At 43.1% G+C, this 26118-nt stretch overlaps 1 protein-coding gene across 1 annotated transcript; it reads right to left on the reverse strand.

The window, feature by feature from the left end:
• Positions 1-16078: 16078 nt before the first annotated feature.
• On the reverse strand, positions 16079-25989 carry LOC311139432 (G-protein coupled receptor family C group 6 member A-like). The gene is made up of 8 exons (XM_084174309.1): positions 25315-25989; positions 21111-21276; positions 20834-20968; positions 19598-20386; positions 19245-19457; positions 18345-18468; positions 17847-18151; positions 16079-17618 (listed from the first exon to the last, which is right to left on the reverse strand). The coding sequence occupies exons 1-8, from the start codon at positions 25509-25511 to the stop codon at positions 16752-16754; spliced, it is 2796 nt and encodes a 931-aa protein (XP_084030435.1). The 5' UTR covers positions 25512-25989; the 3' UTR covers positions 16079-16751.
• Positions 25990-26118: the final 129 nt, after the last annotated feature.

Here is a 26118-nt window from a genome sequence, read left to right on the forward strand (position 1 = left end):
TTCATCTTCAATGCCCTTGCTGATGGAAGGAGGTTTTCACTCAAAATCTCACGATACATGGCCCCATTCATTCTTTCCTTTACACGGATCAGTCGTCCTGGTCCCTTTGCAGAAAAACAGCCCCAAAGCATGATGTTTCCACCCCCATGCTTCACAGTAGGTATGGTGTTCTTTGGATGCAACTCAGCATTCTTTGTCCTCCAAACACGACGAGTTGAGTTTTTACCAAAAAGTTCTATTTTGGTTTCATCTGACCATATGACATTCTCCCAATCCTCTTCTGGATCATCCAAATGCACTCTAGCAAACTTCAGACGGGCCTGGACATGTACTGGCTTAAGCAGGGGGACACGTCTGGCACTGCAGGATTTGAGTCCCTGGCGGCGTAGTGTGTTACTGATGGTAGGCTTTGTTACTTTGGTCCCAGCTCTCTGCAGGTCATTCACTAGGTCCCCCCGTGTGGTTCTGGGATTTTTGCTCACCGTTCTTGTGATCATTTTGACCCCACGGGGTGAGATCTTGCGTGGAGCCCCAGATCGAGGGAGATTATCAGTGGTCTTGTATGTCTTCCATTTCCTAATAATTGCTCCCACAGTTGATTTCTTCAAACCAAGCTGCTTACCTATTGCAGATTCAGTCTTCCCAGCCTGGTGCAGGTCTACAATTTTGTTTCTGGTGTCCTTTGACAGCTCTTTGGTCTTGGCCATAGTGGAGTTTGGAGTGTGACTGTTTGAGGTTGTGGACAGGTGTCTTTTATACTGATAACAAGTTCAAACAGGTGCCATTAATACAGGTAACGAGTGGAGGACAGAGGAGCCTCTTAAAGAAGAAGTTACAGGTCTGTGAGAGCCAGAAATCTTGCTTGTTTGTAGGTGACCAAATACTTATTTTCCACCATAATTTGCAAATAAATTCATAAAAAATCCTACAATGTGATTTTCTGGAGAAAAAAAAATCTCAATTTGTCTGTCATAGTTGACGTGTACCTATGATGAAAATTACAGGCCTCTCTCATCTTTTTAAGTGGGAGAACTTGCACAATTGGTGGCTGACTAAATACTTTTTTCCCCCACTGTATTTCCCCCCTTCGAGACTAATTAAGTCTCAAAAACAAAAAGAATAGGATTATTACAAATCTTGTGTAACTTTATCAATAAACCAAAAACAAATGTTTCTATGGAGTGTAAATACATTTCTATGAAATATGAACAAATCTTTATGGAGTGTGAGAGCGAAAAACCTGTCTGGCAGCTTTCTTTCCAAATATCCATCAATCAATCAAGACAGTAAAATTCTCTCACTGCCCCTCTGCCCCAGGCGACCACCTAAGTACTCCAGAACAATTTATAAATCTTTATCAATGCATTTTAAACTATGATGCAATTGAATACACTTGAAAGCCTCAGAAAACAAAATACAATCAAAAATGTCCACATTCAGGCTGGTCGACCCATCGGACCCTCCTGTGGATTCTCTCTGTCCCTGCCTAGACCCAATATCCCTAAGCATCCACGAAATAAACAAAAACATCTGAGGTCCCCACATGTACCCAACAACATAATTCTTCAAAAATTAATACCGAAAGAATATGACACAAATTATGTATTACACATACAAATATGTCTATATATATATATCATTGCAGACACTGGAATGTAGTCCACTACACTGCAGCTCCTCAGCAGTGTCGACTTTCAATGCAACGTCGATGATGGAATCTGAACATTTCCACACCTTCCTTGATCCACTTCCTCCAGTCCATTCATATTGTCCATGTTTGAGTATTTGAATCCCCTCTACACATTCCCCCATATGCTTCTGGAAGAAAAGAAAACACCAACCAGTATCTTTTGCAAAACAACATATGCAAATTAAAACATCAATATCAACAATAATATAAAAATGATATATAAAATGAATCACATTCCATTTCCCCCCTTTGATTCATAACAAAATACTAAATATCACAATAATATGTAAAGATGTGAAAAATGATCGGATATTCAAAATGGATATATATCCATCAATACTCCATCCAGTCCCACTTGTTTATCTCCATCTAGATCAGTAACAGTTAACAATGGCATCTGAGTGTTGTCTCCAGGCATCACAACTCCAACCCATCTCAATATCATAGCCTTCGCAAAAGTCAATAACAAAGTACAAAAGCAAAACATCACACACAGCACTACAAGAGCGGCCACTAAAATCTGAACTATCACTTCTCCCACTGGGCCTAACTGATCTTGCAACCAAGCCTTCGCTGACCATCCAGCTCCTTCAGATCTACCAAACGCATCCCTTATATTCTTCAATGCATCTATAACACTAGTGATATTATCGGAACTATCGGGGATCAAAGTATAACAATCATCCCCCGTCAAGGTCATAGTCAAACATAAGCCACCTTGTTTGACTAAAATATAGTCAAGAGCCATGTCATGTTTCAACAGCGTCAGTCTGTGACTTCTTTGAGTATTTGACAGAAGGTTAAACCCTCATATCGTTTCATTTGCAAAACACTGCAAAGTATAGGTAATATTATCAATGTGATCTGCCAAAAATGTTACACCATACCATGGAAAAAGTCCAAGTCCCCACTTCTCTCCTAGACTTATCCTCCAATGGTAGGATTCCAGACTATGAAATTGCGCCATTTCCCTTTTCACCCTATTTCCAGACCTAGAATCAGATTTATCTGTGTCCGGTGCTTCCCCTCTTTGAATGGTAAAAACCTCATATGGAAGCTTCAACGTCAACATGTAACAACATCCTGTCCATCCATAGGGTAAGAATATATATGCTTTATCACCACAAACCCACCAAATATCTCGAAAATTCCCAATAGTCACATTGCCAGGCAAAAGCTGATCTTTCACCATCAAAGTCCTGCTCTTCTTACTAAATGGAACATAAAAAGTTACTTTATATTTCTCATTACTAACCTTACATTCATGCTTACCCAAAGTCATCATATAATCATCACAATCTGATATTCCCATAAACATACCCGGTCCATCATATGTTTTATTTGAACAAAAACAGCTTTTAGCCCTCACGGGTTTCACCTCCAATGCTTCAGGAATCGCGGTTAACTGATTTTCCTTCCGATCTAACAAATTCACATAGGGTAATTCATTTAACCCAGAACAATTAAACCTAGGCCTAAACAAATGCTTCGACAACGACATCATTATATCTGCTAATGATTGTTGCTGATACAACAGCCATGATAAAGCATAAGATTGACACGTAGTTTATAGACGTTGAGCCACCGTCTCTAAGATTGAACCCCATGTGCCTGGTGCTGGAATTCTCAACAGACATGGACCCTCAAGATTCCTCACTGATCTTACAGAATGAGTTAACTGCTGGAACCATAGATTCCTACCTGCCCATCCATCTTTAATTTGCAAAACAGAAGAATCAAATCCATATGCCTTCCATTTAATTTCTCTCTTCCCTAACGAGCGGTATTGATCAGATATATCTTCTGGTGTTCCATTAAAATTAAAGAACTCATCCTTTACCTCCGGGATAGTATTCTGCACTATTTCAGATGAATCTACATCATTCTCTACTACCATCTGCTCTCCTATTTCAACACTATCCTTACTACCATTCACAGCACTCTCCATCTGTATCATAAACTTCTGCGTCACTCTTACTAAATCCTTTAGTTTCAGAAAAGTTGTTGTTGGTGTCTGTGTCACATTTCCGAAATTTGTTATCGCCGTCGTAACATTAATCTCTTTCAAAGTTACTGTTAAAATAGTGGCTTTAGTTGATGTATTAACACTCTTAATTATTTCCAGTGGCAAAGTGACAGATATCCTCTGTGTATTATTTACTGTTGGAGTGGCTACTGTAATATACTGCTCCTGAACTCCTTTGGTGACTGTGGAAACTTCAGCAGACTTTAAATCTTCCATCATAAGCGTCACCTTACAAATTACATAGCCTTCTAACCAATCATTCTTAACCGGAATAAATTTTAACGCTGGCTCTAAATAAGTACACATATATTCTCCCTGATCTTCCCATGTAACATTACGCAAAATAAGTGAGCAATCACTCATAACCCTCTTCCACTTCATATCGTTGTACAAAATATACTTCCTTTGACTAGATGGCACAGCCTCTACTTCTGGTCCTGATAACAACACTTCTTCTCCATAATTATCTCTCCACGTGGGAGGAATGTCACCACCCCCACTCCGTCTCTCACATCTACAAGGAAGATGAGCTGTACCACCCATCCTAACCCTAATTACAGTCTTTTCTTCTAAAATTGGTGTTGGAGCGATTTTCTGAGGCGCCATTGTAATCAAATGTGATACATTTATAGCTTTAATATCTGTCAATGTTGAAAGAGTTGAATTGCTTCTCACTGTTGTTGTATTAGGCTGAAGTGTTGATGTCATTGTTGTTGATTCATCTATTTTCCCTACAGCTTGGAGCTCTTTACTTGTATTTCCATCTATCACCACTAGTCTCACTACATTAACTCTCAGTCCCAACTCTAATCCCACACTTTCAAACTGTGGATTATAAAAAATACATGTATGATCACCTTGATCCTCCTGCTGGGAATTGTACACATAGAGACTGCAATCACCCTCAATCTTCAGTCTTCTCTTATCATTCAGCAACGCATACTTTCTCAATGCAACTGCTCCTAACAGATCTAAACTCCTGCCATAGCTATCTTCCCACTGAACTCTACATTTCCCTTCACCACTGTTCTCTCTCTTGCACTGACATGGAAGCTGAGCTGACTTTCCTAGTGTTACTTCAACCCTAGTTTTCGTAACGTTTTGGTCTGACTTTTCTCCTAACTGGTCTAGGCCTACTTTGTCTAACTGAATCACCAGCTTCTCCTGTAACAGAGTTGCCCTTGGCGATCTCCGCTGTTTCACATTCCACTGAAATATTCCCTGTTGTTTCTGGGACGTATTGAAAATCAATGTCCCCAAATCTCCTTTCCTTTCCATCCATTGCAGAGTCATCTCTGGCATCATCAGAAGTGTAAACATTATCATCAACGTTGTCCACAACATGGACAATCTCTCCTTCTGGGTTTTTTCTCTGGATATTGTCATGCATCCCTCCTTCTGCCTGTTCTCCCCTATCTTCATCCTGCTCTCTTGAGCCTTCAACATCCTGTCTCTCTGCGCATGGCACCTCTTCTCCAGGCTCTTTAACACAATGTGATAAATGATACCACATTGGATAGCCTTTAACCTAGACAGCTGTTCCAGTACTATGAACAACTTCAAATGGTCCTTCACGACGTTCGTTATACCACTTCCTTCTAAATACCTTCACGAACACCTTGTCCCCAGGTTGCACTGTACTCCTTTTTTGCACATCAAGCTTCTCCTGCACCTCTTCTTTTCTTTGCCTGTCAGAAACATATGTGGACAATTTTTTATGAAAATTGGCCATATATGTAACATACGCTCTCATTTCATCTTCCAAAAGAGCCAAGCTTGGACCCTTTCCACTTGTTCGCAAACAAGGCGTAGGCATCCTTCTTCCTGTTACCAGTTCATGGGGTGTCATACGTAGATCACACAACTCACTTGAGCGACACACCATTAATGCTAAAGGAAGCGCCGCTATCCAGTTTAGACCCGTATGCTGACAAATTTTGACAATGCGATTTTTCAAGACACCGTTAATTTTTTCACAAATGCCTTGACTTTGTGGGTGATAAACTGCTCCAAGACGTTGCTTAATTCCCAATTTTTGCAACATCAATTTCACTGATTTATCCACAAATTCCTTCCCATTGTCTGAGGATATTCGATCGGGTAGTCCCCACCTGCTTATGACTTCTTTACACAAGATCTTGGCAACCGATTGAGCATATTTTAGCTTAGTTGGACATCTTATGCACCTCTTGGTGTAGGAATGTAACCAAGAATAACAGTCACACCCCTGCGAACATTATTTTTCAGACAGATTGTGCACCTGCCTATGACATAGTCAACCTGTTCAAGCAAATATGGTGCCCAAAAACCATACTCCTTTGTGATCTTTCTCCTAACCTCCCCCCTTGCAACATTAGCTAACCCATAGCTTCCTAAATCATCAGACCTAATAGGTCTAGAGGCGCTACTATCAACCCCTCATGGTTTCTCCAAAGACAACCAAGTTGTGTTACTCTGAGGATTTTTTATTGTCTTCAAAACACCTGCTTTCGAAAGTCCTTCAATTTGTGGTTCAATCCCTTGGATTGCTTCATCTTTCAATGGATACTGATTCTTCCAAGGAGGTCTGGCTCCTGGTCGAAGTTCAACTTTCACCTCAATTGGGCTGATTTCACAAGTCCAATATCGGTACTGTGTTGAGACCACAAACATTCTTGAACTTGTTGCAACATCTCCTCTTTCATAGGGTCTGAATCCATCTTCGCACTGCAAATAGATTCATGTGTCATCCGTACAGCTTATGGCTCTCCTTGTCCTTGAGCCGAAATCATTATTTTGAGAAATCGCTGATCTTCACTCCTCCAAATCCCCAAATTCTCTTTCATCGGTACGAAAACAGCTTTCTCTGCTTCTGTCATCATTTCTCCTATTTGCTTCTGCTCATAGCCTTCAGAAACCAACAAGGTCACATGTGGCACACTCTTCTCAATCTCAAATTCTTTATCAAGATAATCATCTGTGTTTATCTTCATAGCTGCTCCTTTTGGTCCTAAAATTACGCAACATGAGCTGAGTTGAACTTTCTTTGGTTGATGACTCAACCATTCCTCTGAGTTCGATTGGGCAGCATTCTTGAAATACTTGAGCGTACAATGAAATGGATATTCCCGAAGCCTCGTATCTGGCATATTTGCCACAATGAATTTCTCCCATATCTTAGCCTGCTTCAAAAAATCTTCACTGAGATTTCCAATCCAGAATACTGAAGAAGAATCCATCTCTGTCGTCATCAACAATTGGTAAACCTTTTCCTTTGACACTTCTACCAGACAGCCGTCTGGTGTACATTTTATTGTACAATTCAATCTACACAATGCATCTCTTCCCAACAATGCAATAGGTGTATGTTCTGATACTAGTATGGGTATTGTAATTTTCTGATTTTCATAGCAGAGATCAATTGGTTCCGTAAGAGGAATCAGCTGTTTCACTCCCTCAAATCCAATTGTCCTAATTAGTTGATAGGGAGATGTGTAGCATCTTCAGGCCGAACACAGATAAAAGCAGCTCCGCTATCCGCCATCACTTCCAATGGTCGGTTGTTTACTTTCACCTCAATTGTTGGATCTTTTTCCGGTCCTGATGCTACCAGCTGACACCCCCCTTTCGGATCTTCTTGGCACCCCTAGAATCCTTGCTCCGGGCCCCTATAAGGGTTCACCTGTCCTCCAGATGATCTTGACTGGCCAGTGTATCTTCCTCTGAAATTCCCTCTGGTGTTTCCTCCTGGCCCATTACACTCACAGCAAAGTCACCAACCTGTCCACAATCATAACACACTTCTGAAGATTGCTGAAAGTATGGCTTAAATCTTCCTCCTCTTCCTCTTCCTAAGCCTTCTCGTCCTCTTCCTCTCCAATTCTGTGTCTGTCCAGAAACTGGCTATGGATATGAAACAACTTGTACCACTAGTTGTGGCTGGTACAATTGCATTTGATCTGGTTCAGTTGAAGCTGTGGCAGTGATTGTTGATTTGGTGCACACTGATTCTGCATAACCAAAGCTTGTTTCTTCTCCTTCTTATTCTCCACCAGTTGTATTTGATTGAGTTTTTGAGAGTTTCTTGGTCCTGTTCTTTCTGGTTGTGTTCCTTTTTCCTATGTAGATCCACTCGATGGGCTATTGATCTGTATAGACACCTTTTGTCATGCTTCCAAGTCCAACCACCTCTGCCAGTTTGCTCCTTACTGGTGAGGGCAGTCCCATCTGCAGTTTAGCTCTCAAAATTGACTGCTCAACTTGACTCACATCTGGATCATTTCCGGTAATATTTCTCCACACTTGATGAACTCTTGACACATAGGCTCTCGGATTTTCTTGTTGTCCTAGTGGGTCAATCAGAATGTTGTCAGGATGCACATTTGTTGGAAACATATCTTTCAGTGCTCTCCACAGCCGATTTCTACTTGCAGCCAACAATTCAGGATCATTCACCGCAGTCTCCACATATCTATTAAGTCCAGCTCTCTGAAAAATATCTCCCATATCTGGAATCCCAAGGAGATTAGCCAAAAGTCTCTTAATGTCTCCTATGGCAGACTGTGTTCCCACCGTAATTTCTTCCAATTTTGAAATCCAAGGATATGCTCCATCTTGAAGAGTAGGGAGCTTCTCAAGTACATCTGACATATCTGTATTCTTCAAAGGCTTATACTCCAGGTTCTGTCCTCAAATTATCACTGGCATCATCTTCTTACTTGTGCTCCCTTCATTGTAGGATAAAATCCTCTTGAACATGAAGCACCTTTAATCTCCAAATCTTCATCGCTGTCTCCATCTTCACTTTCATCAGAGATCGAATCTCTTGTATCCTTCCTCTTCCAACTTCCATCACCCCTTCTTTCCTCTCAGGCCAACCTCCATCTGATCACAGGGTCATATCCACCCATGATCTCTTCTGAATCACTCTGATCATCATCATCATCATCTTCAAGTTCCATCCTCCTGAACCTCACTCCACCCTTAGTTTCCAGACATCTTGTTTTCTTCTTACTTTTGGAGTTTTGGATTCATCTTTATGCTCGTTTCTGCTTGTCCTCTCTCCATTATACAAGCACTTTCATCATGTTGATGACGTCTGGGTTAAGAGTCCCTTCCACTGGCCATGGTTGTTCAATGTCAGGCCAACATGTATTCCATTTTCCAGATAACCTTGCAATACCATTAACTAGAGGATTACTATTTTGTACTACATCAACAGGAGTAATTACTTTAATAGTTTTGATGTCCTTTTTCCCCATTGTAACAACTCTTTTATATTCCTTTATTGTGAATTATTTTATTATTATTATTATTTTAAAACAATTAATTTGTAAACCCAAAAATACTTTAGACTGTGTAGCTTATGTTTCCCTCCTTTTTTAAATTTAAATTAATTAAATAATTTATTTATTAATCAATTAATTAATTAATTAATCAATATATCTATTTATTTGTATTAATTTATTAATTTATTAATTTTTATTTTATTTTATTTTACCAAATTATTGATTAGTGACAATCTTACCACAGCCGATCAGGAAAAGTAAATGAAAGTAGTCAACTTCAGAGCAATCCAAAAAAAGAAAGACCTGTAATCCAGCAACACTACAGCACTCACAAAACAATTGCTTAATAAGCACCCAATTACCTTAATTTTACAGAATAATGTCAGTGCTGGATTTCCAACACAACTCTAATCAAACCAACCCATGCACAAAAAACTCCAATGTGCAATTCTTAATTACATCAATTGATCAGTCTGTTGCCAAGTCCCTGTCAAATTGTCACAACATGAAATATGCTAGGCACACACAATATCCTCTATGGGAAAGTAAGTTTTGTGAACAGAGCAGTACTGGCCTTGATTGGACTGGATCCGGAGCAGCACACACTGCCACGTGACGCACTCGTCAGCACCTCCTCTCTCTCTCTGTCTCCTCCTTCTCGTCTCTCACATCACAGGAGAACAAAGAACACAGACAATAATTTAGTATTTTATGCATACCTATGTTCATATTCGCGCTAAGAAATAAGCAAACAGCTTAACACAGGAATATTATAAATAGCTTATTTAATTATTTTAATTTTTAATCCGTTAACATATCTCTCATTTATAAATTCAATAGATCTCAATCAAATAGTTTAATAATTAAGCAACAGCCGATTTAACAAACAGGGTGGCAGGTAGCTTAGTGGGTAAGAGCGTTGTGCCAGTAACCGAAAGGTCGCTGGTTCTAATCCCCGGGCCGACTAGGTGAAAAATCTGTCGATGTGCCCTTAAGCAAGGCACTTAACCCTAAATGCTCCTGTAAGTCGCTCTGGATAAGAGCGTCTGCTAAATGACTAAAATGTAAATAATACTTTATTAGTGTGTAAGTCTCCCGCTCCTTCTCTGTCTGCATGTCACAGCAGCTCAGTGCAGGCAGGGGAGTGGCATATTTGCTCTACGTAACTCTAAACTCATAAAATCCCACACATGCGCAGTTCATTCACCAGTGCGATTTCAGAGTGAGAAGAGCTCCCAAGCTAAACAACAGAAAGCAGACAGACCAGCTGTCCCTCCGTTATTCCCCAACACAGACAAACAGTAACACTTAACAGAACTCACAAACCAACACAGAACATAGAACACAAATCCTACTTTGAAGTTTGTTAACTTCACTTATCCTAATCTGCAGACTTATAGTTATTTTCTTATCCATTACAAATAATCGTCCTCCCAGGGGCTCATCGTTTTTTAACAATTATTAAACGTTTTCTTTTTATAGAGACTCATAAGATTTTAACCTTAACTAACATATTTCCTTACAAAAAACTAAAACCCCTGTTATCTTATCCTTAGTCGACACACAGCAGAGACCTCCCCTTTGTTTTCACACATGCACAGGCTCTCTTTCACACACACTCACACAATTCAAGAGGAATGCATCCGTTCCTACGGTCCTCTAAAGCATGCTACCGTCGCTCCTTATTTGTCATCGTTCCTTCCTAAATTTCTGCTACCTCGAGTTGCAGATATTCAATGAGAGGTTACTTCGAACATATACCTCGTCAACTATATGTCGAGGGGTAACATGCAACTGAATGTATCTTCCACAAACTCCAGTTCCCAGAACTGACCTTAAAAATCAACCTAGTGAGTTTTCAGGATTTTCGGCCCATCCTAATGATCGCCTCTTTTGAGGGCTTCCGTAGATCAGCGACGTCCTAATTAGTATACATTTTCCTTATTTCCTGGCCTTATTCCTTCATGCTATTCCTTTTCCCTTTAATTTTATTCAAGCCAAATATCCCTGTGCCCAGTGTTATCAATTCCTATAGACACTCCCCCCTGTTTGCGTTGTTTTCAACGCAAACAAATTTAGAAATTTAGAATGGAACCTTATCACACAGCAAATAACAGCAAAGTGCACACGCAAGTTTTTAACGGTACATTCATTCAACGCACACACACACAAGCACACGAACTGACCAGCGCCCAAAGTTTGTGAGAAAGCTCACCGTATCTGCATGCCTCTTGAGCGGGAGTCAGCTCGGCGCCCATGAATGGAACGCTGAGAAAAGACGCAACACATCCCAACTTCCTCATCGCCATTAATGTAGTGTCGAGATAACGATGCTGAGATGCTGTGATGACAAGAAATCCGCTGACACTGTCCTCGATTATAATGGTTTATTACATCAAAGATTTCAGCGTCAATTTACAGATTTCTGCAGAAAATCCGGAGAACAACTGACCCAATCTCTAATATGTTGTTCCTCCCCGTCCTTTGTTCCAACCATGGTATTTATAATATGTAACATAATATGGCGTGATTTGAATAGACCAATCCCTGGCCTTCACATAACAGACTTCCTCTGTTTTAGGGGGCCCCTATAGTAATGCTTTCCAGATGCTTCCGCAAGCTGAGTCAACTTCCTCTAACACACCATTTGCAAACGTCAGCAAAGTCATAAACTGTTTAGATACTACAAGGGCGTTTGACATTTCAGCCATCTTTGAAGGCGTCGAGACTGACTGATCTACAAATCACGTTGCATCATAAATAACTACTCATTATTATTGTTATTAGTGTATCAGTTAGTCAGTCACAATTTACCCATGATACACGGTGTTGATGCTCTGAACATGGCCAAAGTCAACATCAGCCTGAAATGATTGATAAGTCTGGTGACAATAGCAGGGACAGGAGTTGATGTTTACTGGAGTTACTGATGAGGAGGAGACAACAGAGATGAGATGAATCTTCTAACTTCAGATGTGTGCACTTAACTCAAACTTTCTTGTTAATAATGCATTGAGTTACAAGCATGGATTTGGGCCTATCCGTTTGCATAGAAATGTGCTCTCTGTTCTACAAACTGCTCTTTTACCACAAAGACATAGCGACATAGAGCAGAGATGCTGTTCATCTAGTCTCGAAAACCCGACCCTAGGCAACAGCAGTGACTAGGGTCTAGTTTCAGTAACGGAATCTTTTGACATAGAGGACCTACGTCACTACCTTATCCGCTTGAATAAATTCCAAAATAGTAGCTAGCAAGATGGAGATCACAGAGGTTGTTTTTGACATGTGCATTTTGCAAGTTTGGACCAACTACTTTCACTAAAACCACTGCAAAGGTTTTGCCTGCAAGCTTTGGTTTCGAATCGCCGCGTTCTGGCATGTCTTCCTCGTGATTTGTTAAGAGAGTTCTCTGTCTGAATTTTTTTCACCTTATCGAAGTTGCCAAAAGAGTTTGTCATTGAAACCAGACCCTAGTCTCTGCTTTTGCCTAGGGTCAGGTTTCTGAGACTACTGTTTAGCAACATAGCAGTAGCCCAGAGTTCATTCATGATATATTCTACTACTGTAGAGCCCAGGATATTTGAGCTTTGAAGGACAGGGCTCCAGACTATGGAGGGAAGAGCTCAGTGTTCATACAGTTATTAAAAGCACATGTGTTTGGGCACTAGGAAAATGCCAGCAGAACTTTCACTCTCTCTTTCTTCCCATGTCACTGTGGCATTAGGCCTGCAGCCTAAATAAACAGCATAGAAGAAGAATGGCGCCGGCTCCAAAACAATTGTGCTATTGTGTGTGTTTTTTTGCGTTATTTGTAACTTATTTTGTACATAATGTGTCTGCCACCATCTCTGATGACCGAAAAGAGCTTCTGGATATCAGGACAGCGATTACTCACCTCGAGTCGGATGCGAAGGATTTACTTCAGACACCCGACAAGGCCCAAATTCCCGTCATTCGCATGAAGTAGAGATGGGGATATCGGGGACGTAGGTCGGGGATCCGATGGCGAGTGAGTAATCTGCCTCTACCGTCAGTCCTATTAGCCAAGGTATAATCATTGGACAACAAAATGGACGAGCTACGATCAAGAATATCCTACCAACGGGACATTAAAAACTGTAATATCTTATGTTTCACCGAGTCGTGGCTGAATGACGACATGGATAACATACAGCTGGCGGGGTTTTCGGTGCATCGGCAAGATAGAACAGCTGCCTCCGGTAAGACAAGGGGTGGCGGTCTGTGTATATTTGTAAACAGCTGGTGCACGAAATCTAATATTAACGAAGTCTCAAGGTTTTGCTCGCCTGAGGTAGAGTCTCTCATGATAAACTGTAGACAACACTATTTACCAAGAGAGTTTTCATCTATATTTTTCGTAGCTGTTTATTTCCCACCACAAACCGATGCTGCCACTAAGACTGCATTAAATGTGCTGTATAAGGCCATAAGCAATCAAGAAAACGCTCATCCAGAGGCGGCGCTCCTAGTAGCCGTGGACTTTAATGCAAGGAAACTTAAATCCATTTTACCTAATTTCTTAAATGTGCAACCAGAGGAAAGAAACCTCTAGACCACCTTTACTCCACACACAGTGATGCGAACAAAGCTCTCCCTCACCCTCCATTTGGCAAATGTGACCATAATTCTATCCTTCTGATTCCTGCTTACAAGCAAAATCTAAAGCAGGAAGCACCAGTGACTCGGTCAATAAAGAAGTGGTCAGATGATGCAGATGCTAAGCTACAGGACTGTTTTGTTAGCACAGACTGGAATATGTTCCGGGATTCTTCCGATGGCATTGATGAGTACACCACATCAGTCACTGGCATCATCAATAAGTGCATTGATGACGTTGTCCCCACAGTGACCGTACGTACATTCCCCAACCAGAAGCCATGGATTACAGGCAACATCCGCACTGAGCTAAAGGGTAGAGCTGCCACTTTCAAGGAGCGGAACTCTAACCCAGACACTTATAAGAAATCCCGCTATGCCATCCGACGAACCATCAAACAGGCAAAGATTGAATAATACTACACCGGCTCCGACGCTCGTCAGATGTGGCAGGGCTTGCATACTCTTACAGACTACAAAGGGAAGCACAGCCGCGAGCTGCCCAGTGACACGAGCCTGCCCCTGCACATTGACTCTGTACCGGTACCCCCTGTATGTAGCCTTGCTAATGTTATTTTACTGCTGCTCTTTAATTATTATTATTTTTTTAAAGTTTTTTTTTAGTTTTTTTTTTACTTATCTATTTTTTACTTAACACTTATTTTTCTTAACTGCATTGTTGGTTAAGAGCTTGTAAGTAAGCGTTTCACTGTAAGGTCTACACATTTACATTACATTTCCGTCATTTAGCAGACGCTCTTATCCAGCGCGACTTACAAACTGGTGCATTCACCTTATGATAGCCAGTGGGACAACCACTTTACACATTTTTATTATTGTTATTTGAATTTTTTATTTGTAGAGTATATTTTTTATGTTCATTGTATTATATATGTTGTTGTTTTTTTTGTGGGGTGGGGTGGGGGGGGGTAGAAGGATTACTTTTATACTATCCCAGGTATTCCTTAAAGTGGTAGGGTTTCAAGTGTCTCCGGAAGGTGGTCAGTGACTCCGCTGTCCTGGCGTCATGAGGGAACTTGTTCCACCATTGGGGTGCCAGAGCAGCGAACAGTTTTGACTGGGCTGAGCGGGAACTGTGCTTCCGCAGAGGTAGGGGGCCCAGCTGTTTTTTTTTTACTTATCTATTTTTTACTTAACACTTATTTTTCTTAACTGCATTGTTGGTTAAGAGCTTGTAAGTAAGCGTTTCACTGTAAGGTCTACAGATTTACATTACATTTCCGTCATTTAGCAGACGCTCTTATCCAGCGCGACTTACGAAATTGGTGCATTCACCTTATGATAGCCAGTGGGACAACCACTTTACACATTTTTATTAATTTTATTTGGAATTTTTATTTGTAGAGTATATTTTTAATGTTCATTGTATTATATGTGTGTTGTTTTTTTTTGGGGGGGGGGGGGGTAGAAGGATTACTTTTATACTATCCCAGGTATTCCTTAAAGAGGTAGGGTTTCAAGTGTCTCCGGAAGGTGGTCAGTGACTCCGCTGTCCTGGCGTCATGAGGGAACTTGTTCCACCATTGGGGTGCCAGAGCAGCGAACAGTTTTGACTGGGCTGAGCGGGAACTGTGCTTCCGCAGAGGTAGGGGGACCAGCAGGCCAGAGGTGGAAGAACACAATGCCCTCGTTTGGGTGTAGGGACTGATCAGAGCCTGAAGGTAAGGAGGTGCCGTTCCCCTCACAGCTCCGTAGGCAAGCACCATGGTCTTGTAGCAGATGCGAGCTTCAACTGGAAGCCAGTGGAGTGTGCGGAGGAGCGGGGTGACGTGAGAGAACTTGGGAAGGTTGAACACCAGACGGGCTGCAGCGTTCTGGATGAGTTGTAGGGGTTTAATGGCACAGGCAGGGAGCCCAGCCAACAGCGAGTTGCAGTAATCCAGACGGGAGATGACAAGTGCCTGGATTAGGACCTGTGCCACTTCCTGTGTAAGGTAGGGTCGTACTCTGCGAATGTTGTAGAGCATGAACCTACAGGATCGGGTCACCGCTTTGATGTTAGCGGAGAATGACAGGGTGTTGTCCAGGGTCACGCCAAGGTTCTTTGCACTCTGGGAGGAGGACACAACGGAGTTGTCAACCGTGATGGCAAGATCATGGAGCGGGCAGTCCTTCCCCGGGAGGAAGAGCAGCTCCGCCTTGCCGAGGTTCAGCTTGAGGTGGTGATCCGACATCCACACTGATATGTCTGCCAGACGTGCAGAGATGCAATTCGCCACCTGGTTATCAGAAGGGGGAAAGACTACAACTGTTGTAGTCTGCGCATGTGACAAATAAATTGTAATTTGATTTGATTTATGTGTGCTCATCAGGTGGGATCTGCAAACAGAGCAGACAGTGAGAAGAAGCAGATACGCTGTCAAGATGTCAACAGAGAGAGAAGTTACACCTGTTTAAATTGGTAAATATTTGAATGGGTGTGTATGTAGAGAATGGAAAAAGCAACTGAAAGTCAACTGCACATTCAAACTTTTAATATACTGTACATTAAGTAATGTGGATATATACAGTTCATAATATACATGAATAATGTGGAAATAGATTTCAAAGTATTTAGAAATATGTAAGAACTTCAAGAACGTCCACTGACAAACCAAGCATGCATTAAGAAACAGTGACACAAATTCCCATATAGTGTTCATCGTATACATGTTTTCAAAATGAAATGTAATATCTCATATGTATCCTGCTGCATCAGCTCCCATAATAGAGAGAAATGCTGGTTACTGTACACATTACACATAGAAACGGCCTATTCAGGGATCCAACACACAACATGACAGTTTGTCCATAGCAAATACCAACATCCCCCATGATGTTTAGTTAGAATGTTTCACACAGTATCGACACCATATGCAGTTCACAAATAATGCTTAACCAGTACAAATATTGATAGATGAACATAACACCATATGACTGAGTTTTTTCTTGTTTATGACACTGTCCATATCAGTGTCAAATAAAGTGTTACCCAAATTGCCTTGAATGTTCAAATCAACAACCCACTTGGGCAAAAAACATACCAGCAGACTAAGCAAAATGGAACAGTCAAACCAATGAGAGAACCATAGACACACTGTGTGATGTACCGTGAGAAGTTAAAGTTCCAGACTGTGGTCCACTCCACTCATAGGCTCATGCTTCTCCTCAGACGGTATGGTCGGGTCAGCTGACCTGTGACAAACACTCCATGGTCAAATATGGTGCAATAGGTTGCAGTGTCAATGCTCTGAATGTTTTGGCCAACGGACCAGAAATTCTGAGGTGCTGTGGGTTCTATTGGTGGAGGAGACATGCAGAAAGAAGGTGAACTGATGGAATAAGTGTGACTGGTACACTTCCCTTCTGTCTGAGAGACTGAAGTCTCAGAGACAGAGCTAGAGTCAGTAATGCTCTTAAAGGAGAAGTCCTGCACGTTCTTCATGAAGGCACTCTTGGTGTTGTGCTCCTTCTTGAAGAGGATGATGTAGCACTTGGGGAAGAAATGACAGCTGAGGACGCCGTAGTTGGAAATGAGGATGACCACCATCTCCACCGCTGGCAGGTACTTCCCTGAGGTGGTCACATAGACGGGCACGAACATTACCCAGGACATGAGGTAGAGGAGCATGCTGAAGGTGATGAACCTGGCCTCATTGTAATTCTGTGGCAGCTTGCGGCCTTTAAATGCACAGGCGAAACAGACGAGCACCAGGACAGCGATGTAGCCCAGCATTACGCCAAACGCCACGTAGGAGCCCTCGTCACACTCGGCCAGCACGGTGGTGGCGAAGACGGTGGCCTTCTCCCGGGGGCTCTGCAGGACCAGCCACAGGGTGCAGGTGAGAACCTGAAGGGCCACACAGAGACAAATGATGGCGTAGGGTTGGTAGAGGCGGCGGAGAATGTCCTTCAGGTCAGGGTTGAGCTGGAAGGCCAGCAGGATCTTCAGGGACTTGACCAGGATGCAGGAAACACACAGGGTGAAGCTGAGGCCAAACAGCACCTGACGCGTCTTGAAGATGAGAAGAGATGAGACAATGAGACAGAAATTGATTATCTCTTTGTATTTACATTTTCTTTGCATCTACAAACGAAATTCCTTACTGCAAAGTTACAAAAGGTTCAGAACAATACACACACAATAAACCATGAATTCACAAACTGACACTGGTACAATCAGATCAATGTCACAGACAGTACATTACAGAAGTGTTTCCCAAACTGTGTGTACCGTACATACCTTACACTGGAGGCTGCTGGGATGACCTACAAAGAACACAGCGCTAACAAAACTTCCCACTAGGGAGAGCAGGATGAGCTGGGAGAGAGGCCCCCCGGCAGCCTTCACCACGGGGGTCTGGTGGTGGTGTAGGAAGAGCGCCCCCACCAGGAGAACCAGGATGATGCCCAGGGCCGCCAGTGCCAGCAGCACCACCGCAAAGCCATCCTGCCAGGAGAAGAACTCCAGGGTCTTACTGGTACACCCAGAGCTCCCTTCCAAGGACCACTCTCTCTTTGTGTCACAAGACAGACACTGGTCCATGTCTGGAGAGGAGACAGAGGCACACAAAGGGTTGGAAGGGAGGATAGTGCTTGAACAACTGTTTAGCATTTAGAAATATATTTGTTGTTGCCTAGTACTAACAGTGTTGGATAAGGACAGTGTTGGAAGATTGTGTGAACTGATGATAGTTAGAGTACACTGGTGTGTATAGAGAGATAGTACAGGAGTACTCACCAGTGTTGTTGGAGTAGTGGTTCTCAGTGCAGTTGATGCATTCATAGCAGCAGGTGTGCTGACCCTCAGCAGTCTTCTTGAACTCCCCAGGCTTACAGCTTGCTGAGCACACAGACACCACATCCTGCATCAGGAAACAATGCACTAATTTAAATGGCTGACCCAAGAAGAACTGAAGTGACTGAAATCTATTAATTGTAGTTTTCAAGCAAGCCTTTACATGTATGGCCAGTTTCCTGGGCACAGTTAAACCTAGCTGTCGACTTAAAACCATGTGACAACATGTAAAGCAACACGTGATAACATGAAACTACACATGTGAAAACGTAATCACGTGAAGTGTTCCATAAACACATTTTCACATGATTTCACATGTAAAATCATGTGATGTTCCACGTGAAATCATGTAGTTCTTCTGTAAGGGAGGCGTATACAAACTATTCAACCACTGATTATATTCTTCTGAGTATTGTGTTTGTTACACAACAGTTTTTACTTTTGTTTTTAGAGCATCACTGATATCTAACATGAATGTGTGATACAGGTGCACCCAGTGTGTGCCAAGGTACTTGGTTTTCATATTCAAACAATGCCCATTGTTTAACTGATCAGGGGTTATTGAATTTCCATCTCTATTTGTTTTCCAGTTTTGCAGAGATGTCTCTAAAACAGGTATGTTTAGTTTTCTTTAGTCACTTTGCGGAAGAAAAAGTAGATTGTTTGACCTTCCGATCTGTTTGTGCTTGTGTCTCTCTATGTCAAGTGTGATAATCGGTTAACGTGGATGTGTACATGAACCTTTGTGTGGCAGCCTAGCAGACAGACTAAAATAGATTGAGACCTAACCTTAACCCTCACCCTAACCCTAACCCTAACCCTCAACCTAACCCTAACCCTTACCCTCAGGTCAGTGATATTTTTGGTGTGTCTGCTGGTGTAGCTGAAGCTGTTGTTGATTGGATGGTACTCAGCCACAACGTCATTGATGTTGATGACCCCTCTCACAGACCTCCACACGGTTACATCATAGCCCAGGTTGATGTCCCCTTTCTGGTCAAACGTATAGCTTTTCCCCTCCAGCTCAAACCGACTTCCCCTCAGGGCTTGAAGCACCTGAAACAAATGAAAATGCAAGTTCGTTCACATATCGTAGACCAAAGCCATATCCCAAATACATTAGATATATTAGATGACACACAGTATATAAGTTCAGTTTGATGTGCTGTAGACATGAGGAGTTGTGCAGTAGCTACCTTCCAGGGTTGGACAGTGCCTGCTGTCTTGCAGTCCTTTTTGCTGCAGATATCAGCCACTGCATGGGCGATGGCACTGACAGCCATCTCCACACTGAAGACTATGTCTGCATGGCTGTTGTTTAGCAGGATCTCTGCTGCGGATGTGGAGGAGGACACAACCCCGGGGTCTCCCGACCTGTTTGGCAGGGAGTAGAACTCCTTTAGGAAGGAGTTGTTTCCTATGACATCATTGCTGTCACTCAGATTCATCAGGTAGTGATGGAAAGGAGCCAGGTCCCCTCTTTTGAAGGTGAAACCCACCACATGGCCGATATCTGGGAGGTCCATCTTTCCCAGGACCTCTTTGGACGAGGACCAGCTGTCACTGGCCACCCACACCCTCTCCCCCAGCCCCGACCCCAGCCCCTGACCCCTCAGCTCCCGGTACAGGTACGTCATGTGAGTAGGCTTGGCGAATGACACCACCACCTTGACCTTGGGGTTGCTGCGGATGGTGTTGCTGGCATTTATGACGGCTGAGATGATGTCAGGGCTGGTCAGCGAATCAGGAAGGATCTCCTTGAAAGCCACACAGATCCCTGAGGCGGTTGCCTGGGAGACAAAGCTCTCCAGGGCTGAGCGGCCGTAGTCTCCATCTGTGGTGACCATGCCCACCCAGGTCCATTTGTGGTCGCTAAGCAACCGGACCATGGCACGCGTCTGGTACAGGTCGCTAGGCACGGTCCTCAGGAACGCGGGGAAACGGATCTTGTCACTCAGGATGATGGCGGTGGAGGCGTAACTGATCTGTGATGATTCAAATAGATAAGGTTATGTTGGATCAGAAGTAACCTAACCAGGTAAAACTCAGGACCTTACACGGTATGACGTGATTTATCTGTTCTAAAAATATTTAATATGGGCTATGATGGGACCAGAGTTTTTCTAATCAGGACCGATGGTTTTAAAAAACACCTTGAGCTTTGTGCCCTGCCCGCGCGACCTGCAATTTCCGTGAATCTGATTAGTCAAGACACGCAAAGAGTGTACAGCAGCACTCCGATGTGATGGACAGAAAAATGCTGCCTGGCCACACGGTTTCCGGTGGTCCTATGTTGAAGTGATTTTGTCATTTATCTGTATCATCATTGCTGTCTGTCATTTTTTTGACACAACTCGGTTATTCATTATTTTATCAACCCTTTTGTTACTGTCCATCAATCGTCACTCTGTGGGTGGGTTTTGACTGCTTACCTGAGGAATGAGCTCCAGGTTGAGTTGCTGGGCAACGGAGATGGAAATCTCAGAGGAAGAGGCCCCTATGACGGCCATGATGGGCGGGAGACAGGTAGAGGTGTTGGCCCCTCCCACACAGTCAGTGGTTGGCTCCTGTGTGAAGTAAAGAATGTACACCCTTTATATGAGATACTGGCTAATGGAAGATAAACTATACAAATCAAAAAGAGGTCACACAGTCGTCTATCCTTGCTGTGGATTGATTTGACCAACGTTTTGGCTAAAGAGCTTTTACCTGTGTGAAGTCAGCTGAGGCCCTCAGAGCGGTGGTGACATCAGAGCAGGAGTCGTGGATACGGTACCCCAGAGAGATCCCTAGTGTAGTCAGGACAGGGGATCTGTTGGCCGACTCTATAGCGTGGATCATAGCCAATGCCCGGGTGAACCCATCCGTGTTGAACCTGTGTTTGTGTGCATTTGAGTGTGTGTGTTTGTTCAAGGTACATAAGGCATGGTTTGATCATCACCTTTCAGAGTAAATCAACTCTCTCTCACGAACACTTAGTCATACATTAGAGAGAGAGCGAAAGAGAGAGAGAGCGAGAGAGAGAGTCTCATCCTGGAATATCCCAGGCCTGAGGTCACCGGCCTTTGGCCTAAAGAGCAGGATGTATGGGTGTACTCAGGGTGTATGCTAATTTGGTATAGAGCAGACCTAACTTACTCTATTAAATTAATCAAAACAGGAACATTTTACATTTGGCTAGAAATTCAAAAGGAAATTATCTCAACAGAGAAAAATGTCCTCCTGTGTGCTACCTATATCCCCCCACTAGAATCCCCATATTTTAATGAAGACAGCTTCTCCATCCTGGAGGGGGAAATCAATCATTTCCAGGCCCAGGGACATGTACTAGTCTGTGGCGACCTAAATGCCAGAACTGGACAAGAGCCTTACATCCTCAGCACACAGGGGGGACAAACACCTACCTAGACATGACAGCCTTTCCTCCCCCATATGCCCCCCTACGACAACATAACCAACAAAAACGGGTCACAACTCCTGCAGCTCTGTCGCACGCTGGGTATGTACATAGTCAATGGTAGGCTTTGAGGGGACTCAAACAAGTATTTGATACACTGATGATTTTGCAGGTTTCCTACTTACAAAGCATGTAGAGGTCTGTAATTTTTATCATAGGTACACTTCAACTGTGAGAGAAAAATCACATTGTATGGTTTTTAAGTAATTAATTTGCATTTTATTGCATGACATAAGTATTTTATACATCAGAAAAGCAGAACTTAATATTTGGTACAGAAACCTTTGTTTGCAATTACAGAGATCATACGTTTCCTGTAGGTCTTGACCAGGTTTGCACACACTGCAGCAGGGATTTTGGCCCACTCCTCCATACAGACCTTCTCCAGATCCTTCAGGTTTCGGGGCTGTCGCTGGGCAATACGGACTTTCAGCTCCCTCCAAAGATTTTCTATTGGGTTCAGGTCTGGAGACTGGCTAGGCCACTCCAGGACCTTGAGATGCTTCTTACGGAGCCACTCCTTAGTTGCCCTGGCTGTGTGTTTCGGGTCGTTGTCATGCTGGAAGACCCAGCCACGACCCATCTTCAATGCTCTTACTGAGGGAAGGAGGTTGTTGGCCAAGATCTCGCGATACATCCTCCCCTCAATACGGTGCAGTCATCCTGTCCCCTTTGCAGAAAAGCATCCCCAAAGAATGATGTTTCCACCTCCATGCTTCACGGTTGGGATGGTGTTCTTGGGGTTGTACTCATCCTTCTTCTTCCTCCAAACACGGCGAGTGGAGTTTAGACCAAAAAGCTATATTTTTGTCTCATCAGACCACATGACCTTCTCCCATTCCTCCCCTGATCATCCAGATGGTCATTGGCAAACTTCAGACAGGCCTGGCTTGAGCAGGGAGACCTTGCGTGTGCTGCAGGATTTTAATCCATGACGGCGTAGTGTGTTACTAATGGTGAGATCTTGCATGGAGCCCCAGACCGAGGGTGATTGACCGCCATCTTGAACTTCTTCCATTTTCTAATAATTGCGCCAACAGTTGTTGCCTTCTCACCAAGCTGCTTGCCTATTGTCCTGTAGCCCATCCCAGCCTTGTGCAGGTCTACAATTTTATCCCTGATGTCCTTACACAGCTCTCTGGTCTTGGCCATTGTGGAGAGGTTGGAGTCTGTTTGATTGAGTGTGTGGACAGGTGTCTTTTATACAGGTAATGAGTTCAAACAGGTGCAGTTAATACAGGTAATGAGTGGAGAACAGGAGGGCTTCTTAAAGAAAAACTAACAGGTCTGTGAGAGCCAGAATTATTACTGGTTGGTAGGTGATCAAATACTTATGTCATGCAATAAAATGCAAATTAATTACTTAAAAATCATACAATGTGATTTTCTGGATTTTTGTTTTAGATTCCGTCTCTCACAGTTGAAGTGTACCTTTAATAAAAATTACAGACCTTTACATGCTTTGTAAGTAGGAAAACCTGCTAAATCGGCAGTGTATCAAATACTTGTTCTCCCCACTGTATCAACAAATTGGTGAGGGCACTAGAACAGTCTGCAGCATCCGGCCTCACCCTACTAGAATCTGAAGTCAAATGTCTACTGTTTGCTGATGATCAGGTGCTTCTGTCACCAATCAAGGAGGGCCTACAGCAGCACCTAGATCTTCTCCACAGATTCGTTCAGACCTGGGCCCTGACAGTAAATCTCAGTAAGACAAAAATAATGGTGTTCCAAAAAGGTCCAGTTGCCAGGACCACAAATACAAATTCCATCTAGACACCGGTGCACTAGAGCACACAAAAAACTATAAATACCTTGGCCTAAACATCAGCGCCATAGGTAACTTCCACAAAGCTGTGAACGATCTGAGAGACAAGGCAAGAAGGGCCTTATATGCTATCAAAAGGAACATAACATTCGACATACCAATTAGGATCTGGCTAAAAATACTTCAATCAGTTATAGAACCCATTGCCGTTTATGGTTGTGAGGTCTGGGGTCCGCTCACCAACCAAGAATTCACAAAATGGGACAAACACCAAATTGAGACTCTGCATGCAGAATTCTGCAAAACATATCCTCAGTGTAGAACGAAAAACACCAAATAATGCATGCAGAGCAGAATTAGGCCGATACCCGCTAATTTTCCAAATCCAGAAAAGAGCCATGAAATTCTATAACCACTTAAAAGGAAGCGATTCCCAAACCTTCCATAACAAAGCCATCACCTACAGAGAGATGAACCTGGAGAAGAGTCCCCTAAGCAAGCTGGTCCTGGGGCTCTGTTCACAAACACAAACAGACCCCACAGAGCCCCAGGACAACAACACATTTAGACCCAACCAAATCAAGAGAAAACAGAAAGAGAATTACTTCACACATTGGAAAGAATTAACAAAACAACTGAGCAAACTAGAATGCTATTTGGCCCTAAACAGAGAGTACACAGTGGCAGAATACCTGACCACTGTGACTGACCTAAACTTAAGGAAATCTTTGACTATGTACAGACTCAGTGAGCATGGCCTTGCTATTGAGAAAGGCTGCCGTAGGCAGACCTGGCTCTCAAGAGAAGACAGGCTATGTGCACACTGCACGCAAAATGAGGTGGAAACTGAGCTCCACTTCCTAACCTCATGCCAAATGTATGACCATATTAGAGACACATATTTCCCTCAGATTACACAGATCCACAAAGAATTCGAAAACATACCCAATTTTGATAAAATCCCATTTCTACTGGGTGAAATACCACAGTGCGCCATCACAGCAGCAATATTTGTGACCTGTTGCCACAAGAAAAGGGCAACCAGTGAAGAACAAACACCATTGTAAATACAACCCATATTTATGTTTATTTATTTTCCCATTTGTACTTTAACTATTTGCACATTGTTACAACACTGTATATATACATAATATGACATTTGAAATGTCTTTGTTCTTTTGGAACTTCTGAGTGTAATGTTTTTTTTTTTTTTTTTTTTATTGTTTATTTCACTTTTGTTTACTATCTACTTCACTTGCTTTGGCAATGTTAACATATGTTTCCCATGCCAATAAAGCCCTTAGATTGAAATGGAAGAGAGAGAGAGAGAGAGAGAGAGAGAGAGAGAGAGAGAGAGAGAGAGAGAGAGAGAGAGAGAGAGAGAGAGAGAGAATTGGAGGAGGTGAGAGAGACAGAGAGAGAGAGAGAGAGAGAGATAATTGGAGGGGTGAGAGAGAAAGAGAGAGAGAGAGAGATAATTGGAGGGGTGAGAGAGAGAGAGAGAGAGAGAGAGAGAGAGACAGACAGACAGACAGACAGACAGACAGACAGACAGACAGACAGACAGACAGACAGACAGACAGACAGACAGACAGACAGACAGACAGACAGACAGACAGACAGACAGACAGACAGACTCTTTCAAAATCTCTTTACAACACCCAATCTTATCTTGGCACTTACCCTACCTGACACACTGTGATGCATGGGGTGCTGAGAGGTTCAGGGATTCCTCTACTCCCTCATGGATGGAAAACAGCCCTCCAATGATGATATCTCCTGGTGCTGTAGCTCCTGCTGCTTTGAAGTCTCTCACTTTGGCATTGCCTGTCTCCAAAAAGAACAGGATGACTAAAAGATGGAGAACATCACCCATGGGTTCCATCACGTCTCTCTGTTGGTACTGTCCAATTCTCAATTTCGGTGTCTCTCCTTTGCAGTTGCTCTCACACTCTCCCTCTCTCTCCCTGACTGTGTATGTCTGTCTCTCTCTCCCTCTCTCTCTCTCACTGCCTCTGTCTCTCTCTCTTCCTCTCTCTGTCTCTCTCTCTCTCTCTCACTGCCTCCGTCTCTCTCTCTCTCCCTTCCTCTCACTGCCTCCGTCTCTCTCTTTCTCTCTCTCCCTCTCCCTTCCTCTCCCTTCCTCTCACTGCCTCTGTCTCTCTCTCCCCTCCTCTCACTGCCTCCGTCTCTCTCTCTCTCTCTCTCTCTCTCTCTCTCTCTCTCTCTCTCTCTCTCTCTCTCTCTTCCTCTCTCCCTTCCTCTCACTGTCTCCCTGTCCTTGTCTCTCTTTCTCTCTCTCCTTCTCTCACTCTGTAAGCTCCTCTAGCAGACTGACTGAGTGACATGTCAGTATCTTCAGTAAACACACACCTGTTGCTTCCTCCTAATCTCAGCTAATGCATGCATAACCCTGCCCCCTCCCAGCCCAGCCCACTCTCTTTGAGAGACATCCACACTGACTGACACACTTGCCTCCAGCTAAAGGTGAA

This window comes from Coregonus lavaretus (genome assembly GCF_964263955.1).
Source record: "Coregonus lavaretus genome assembly, chromosome: 13".
Taxonomy (NCBI): domain Eukaryota; kingdom Metazoa; phylum Chordata; class Actinopteri; order Salmoniformes; family Salmonidae; genus Coregonus; species Coregonus lavaretus.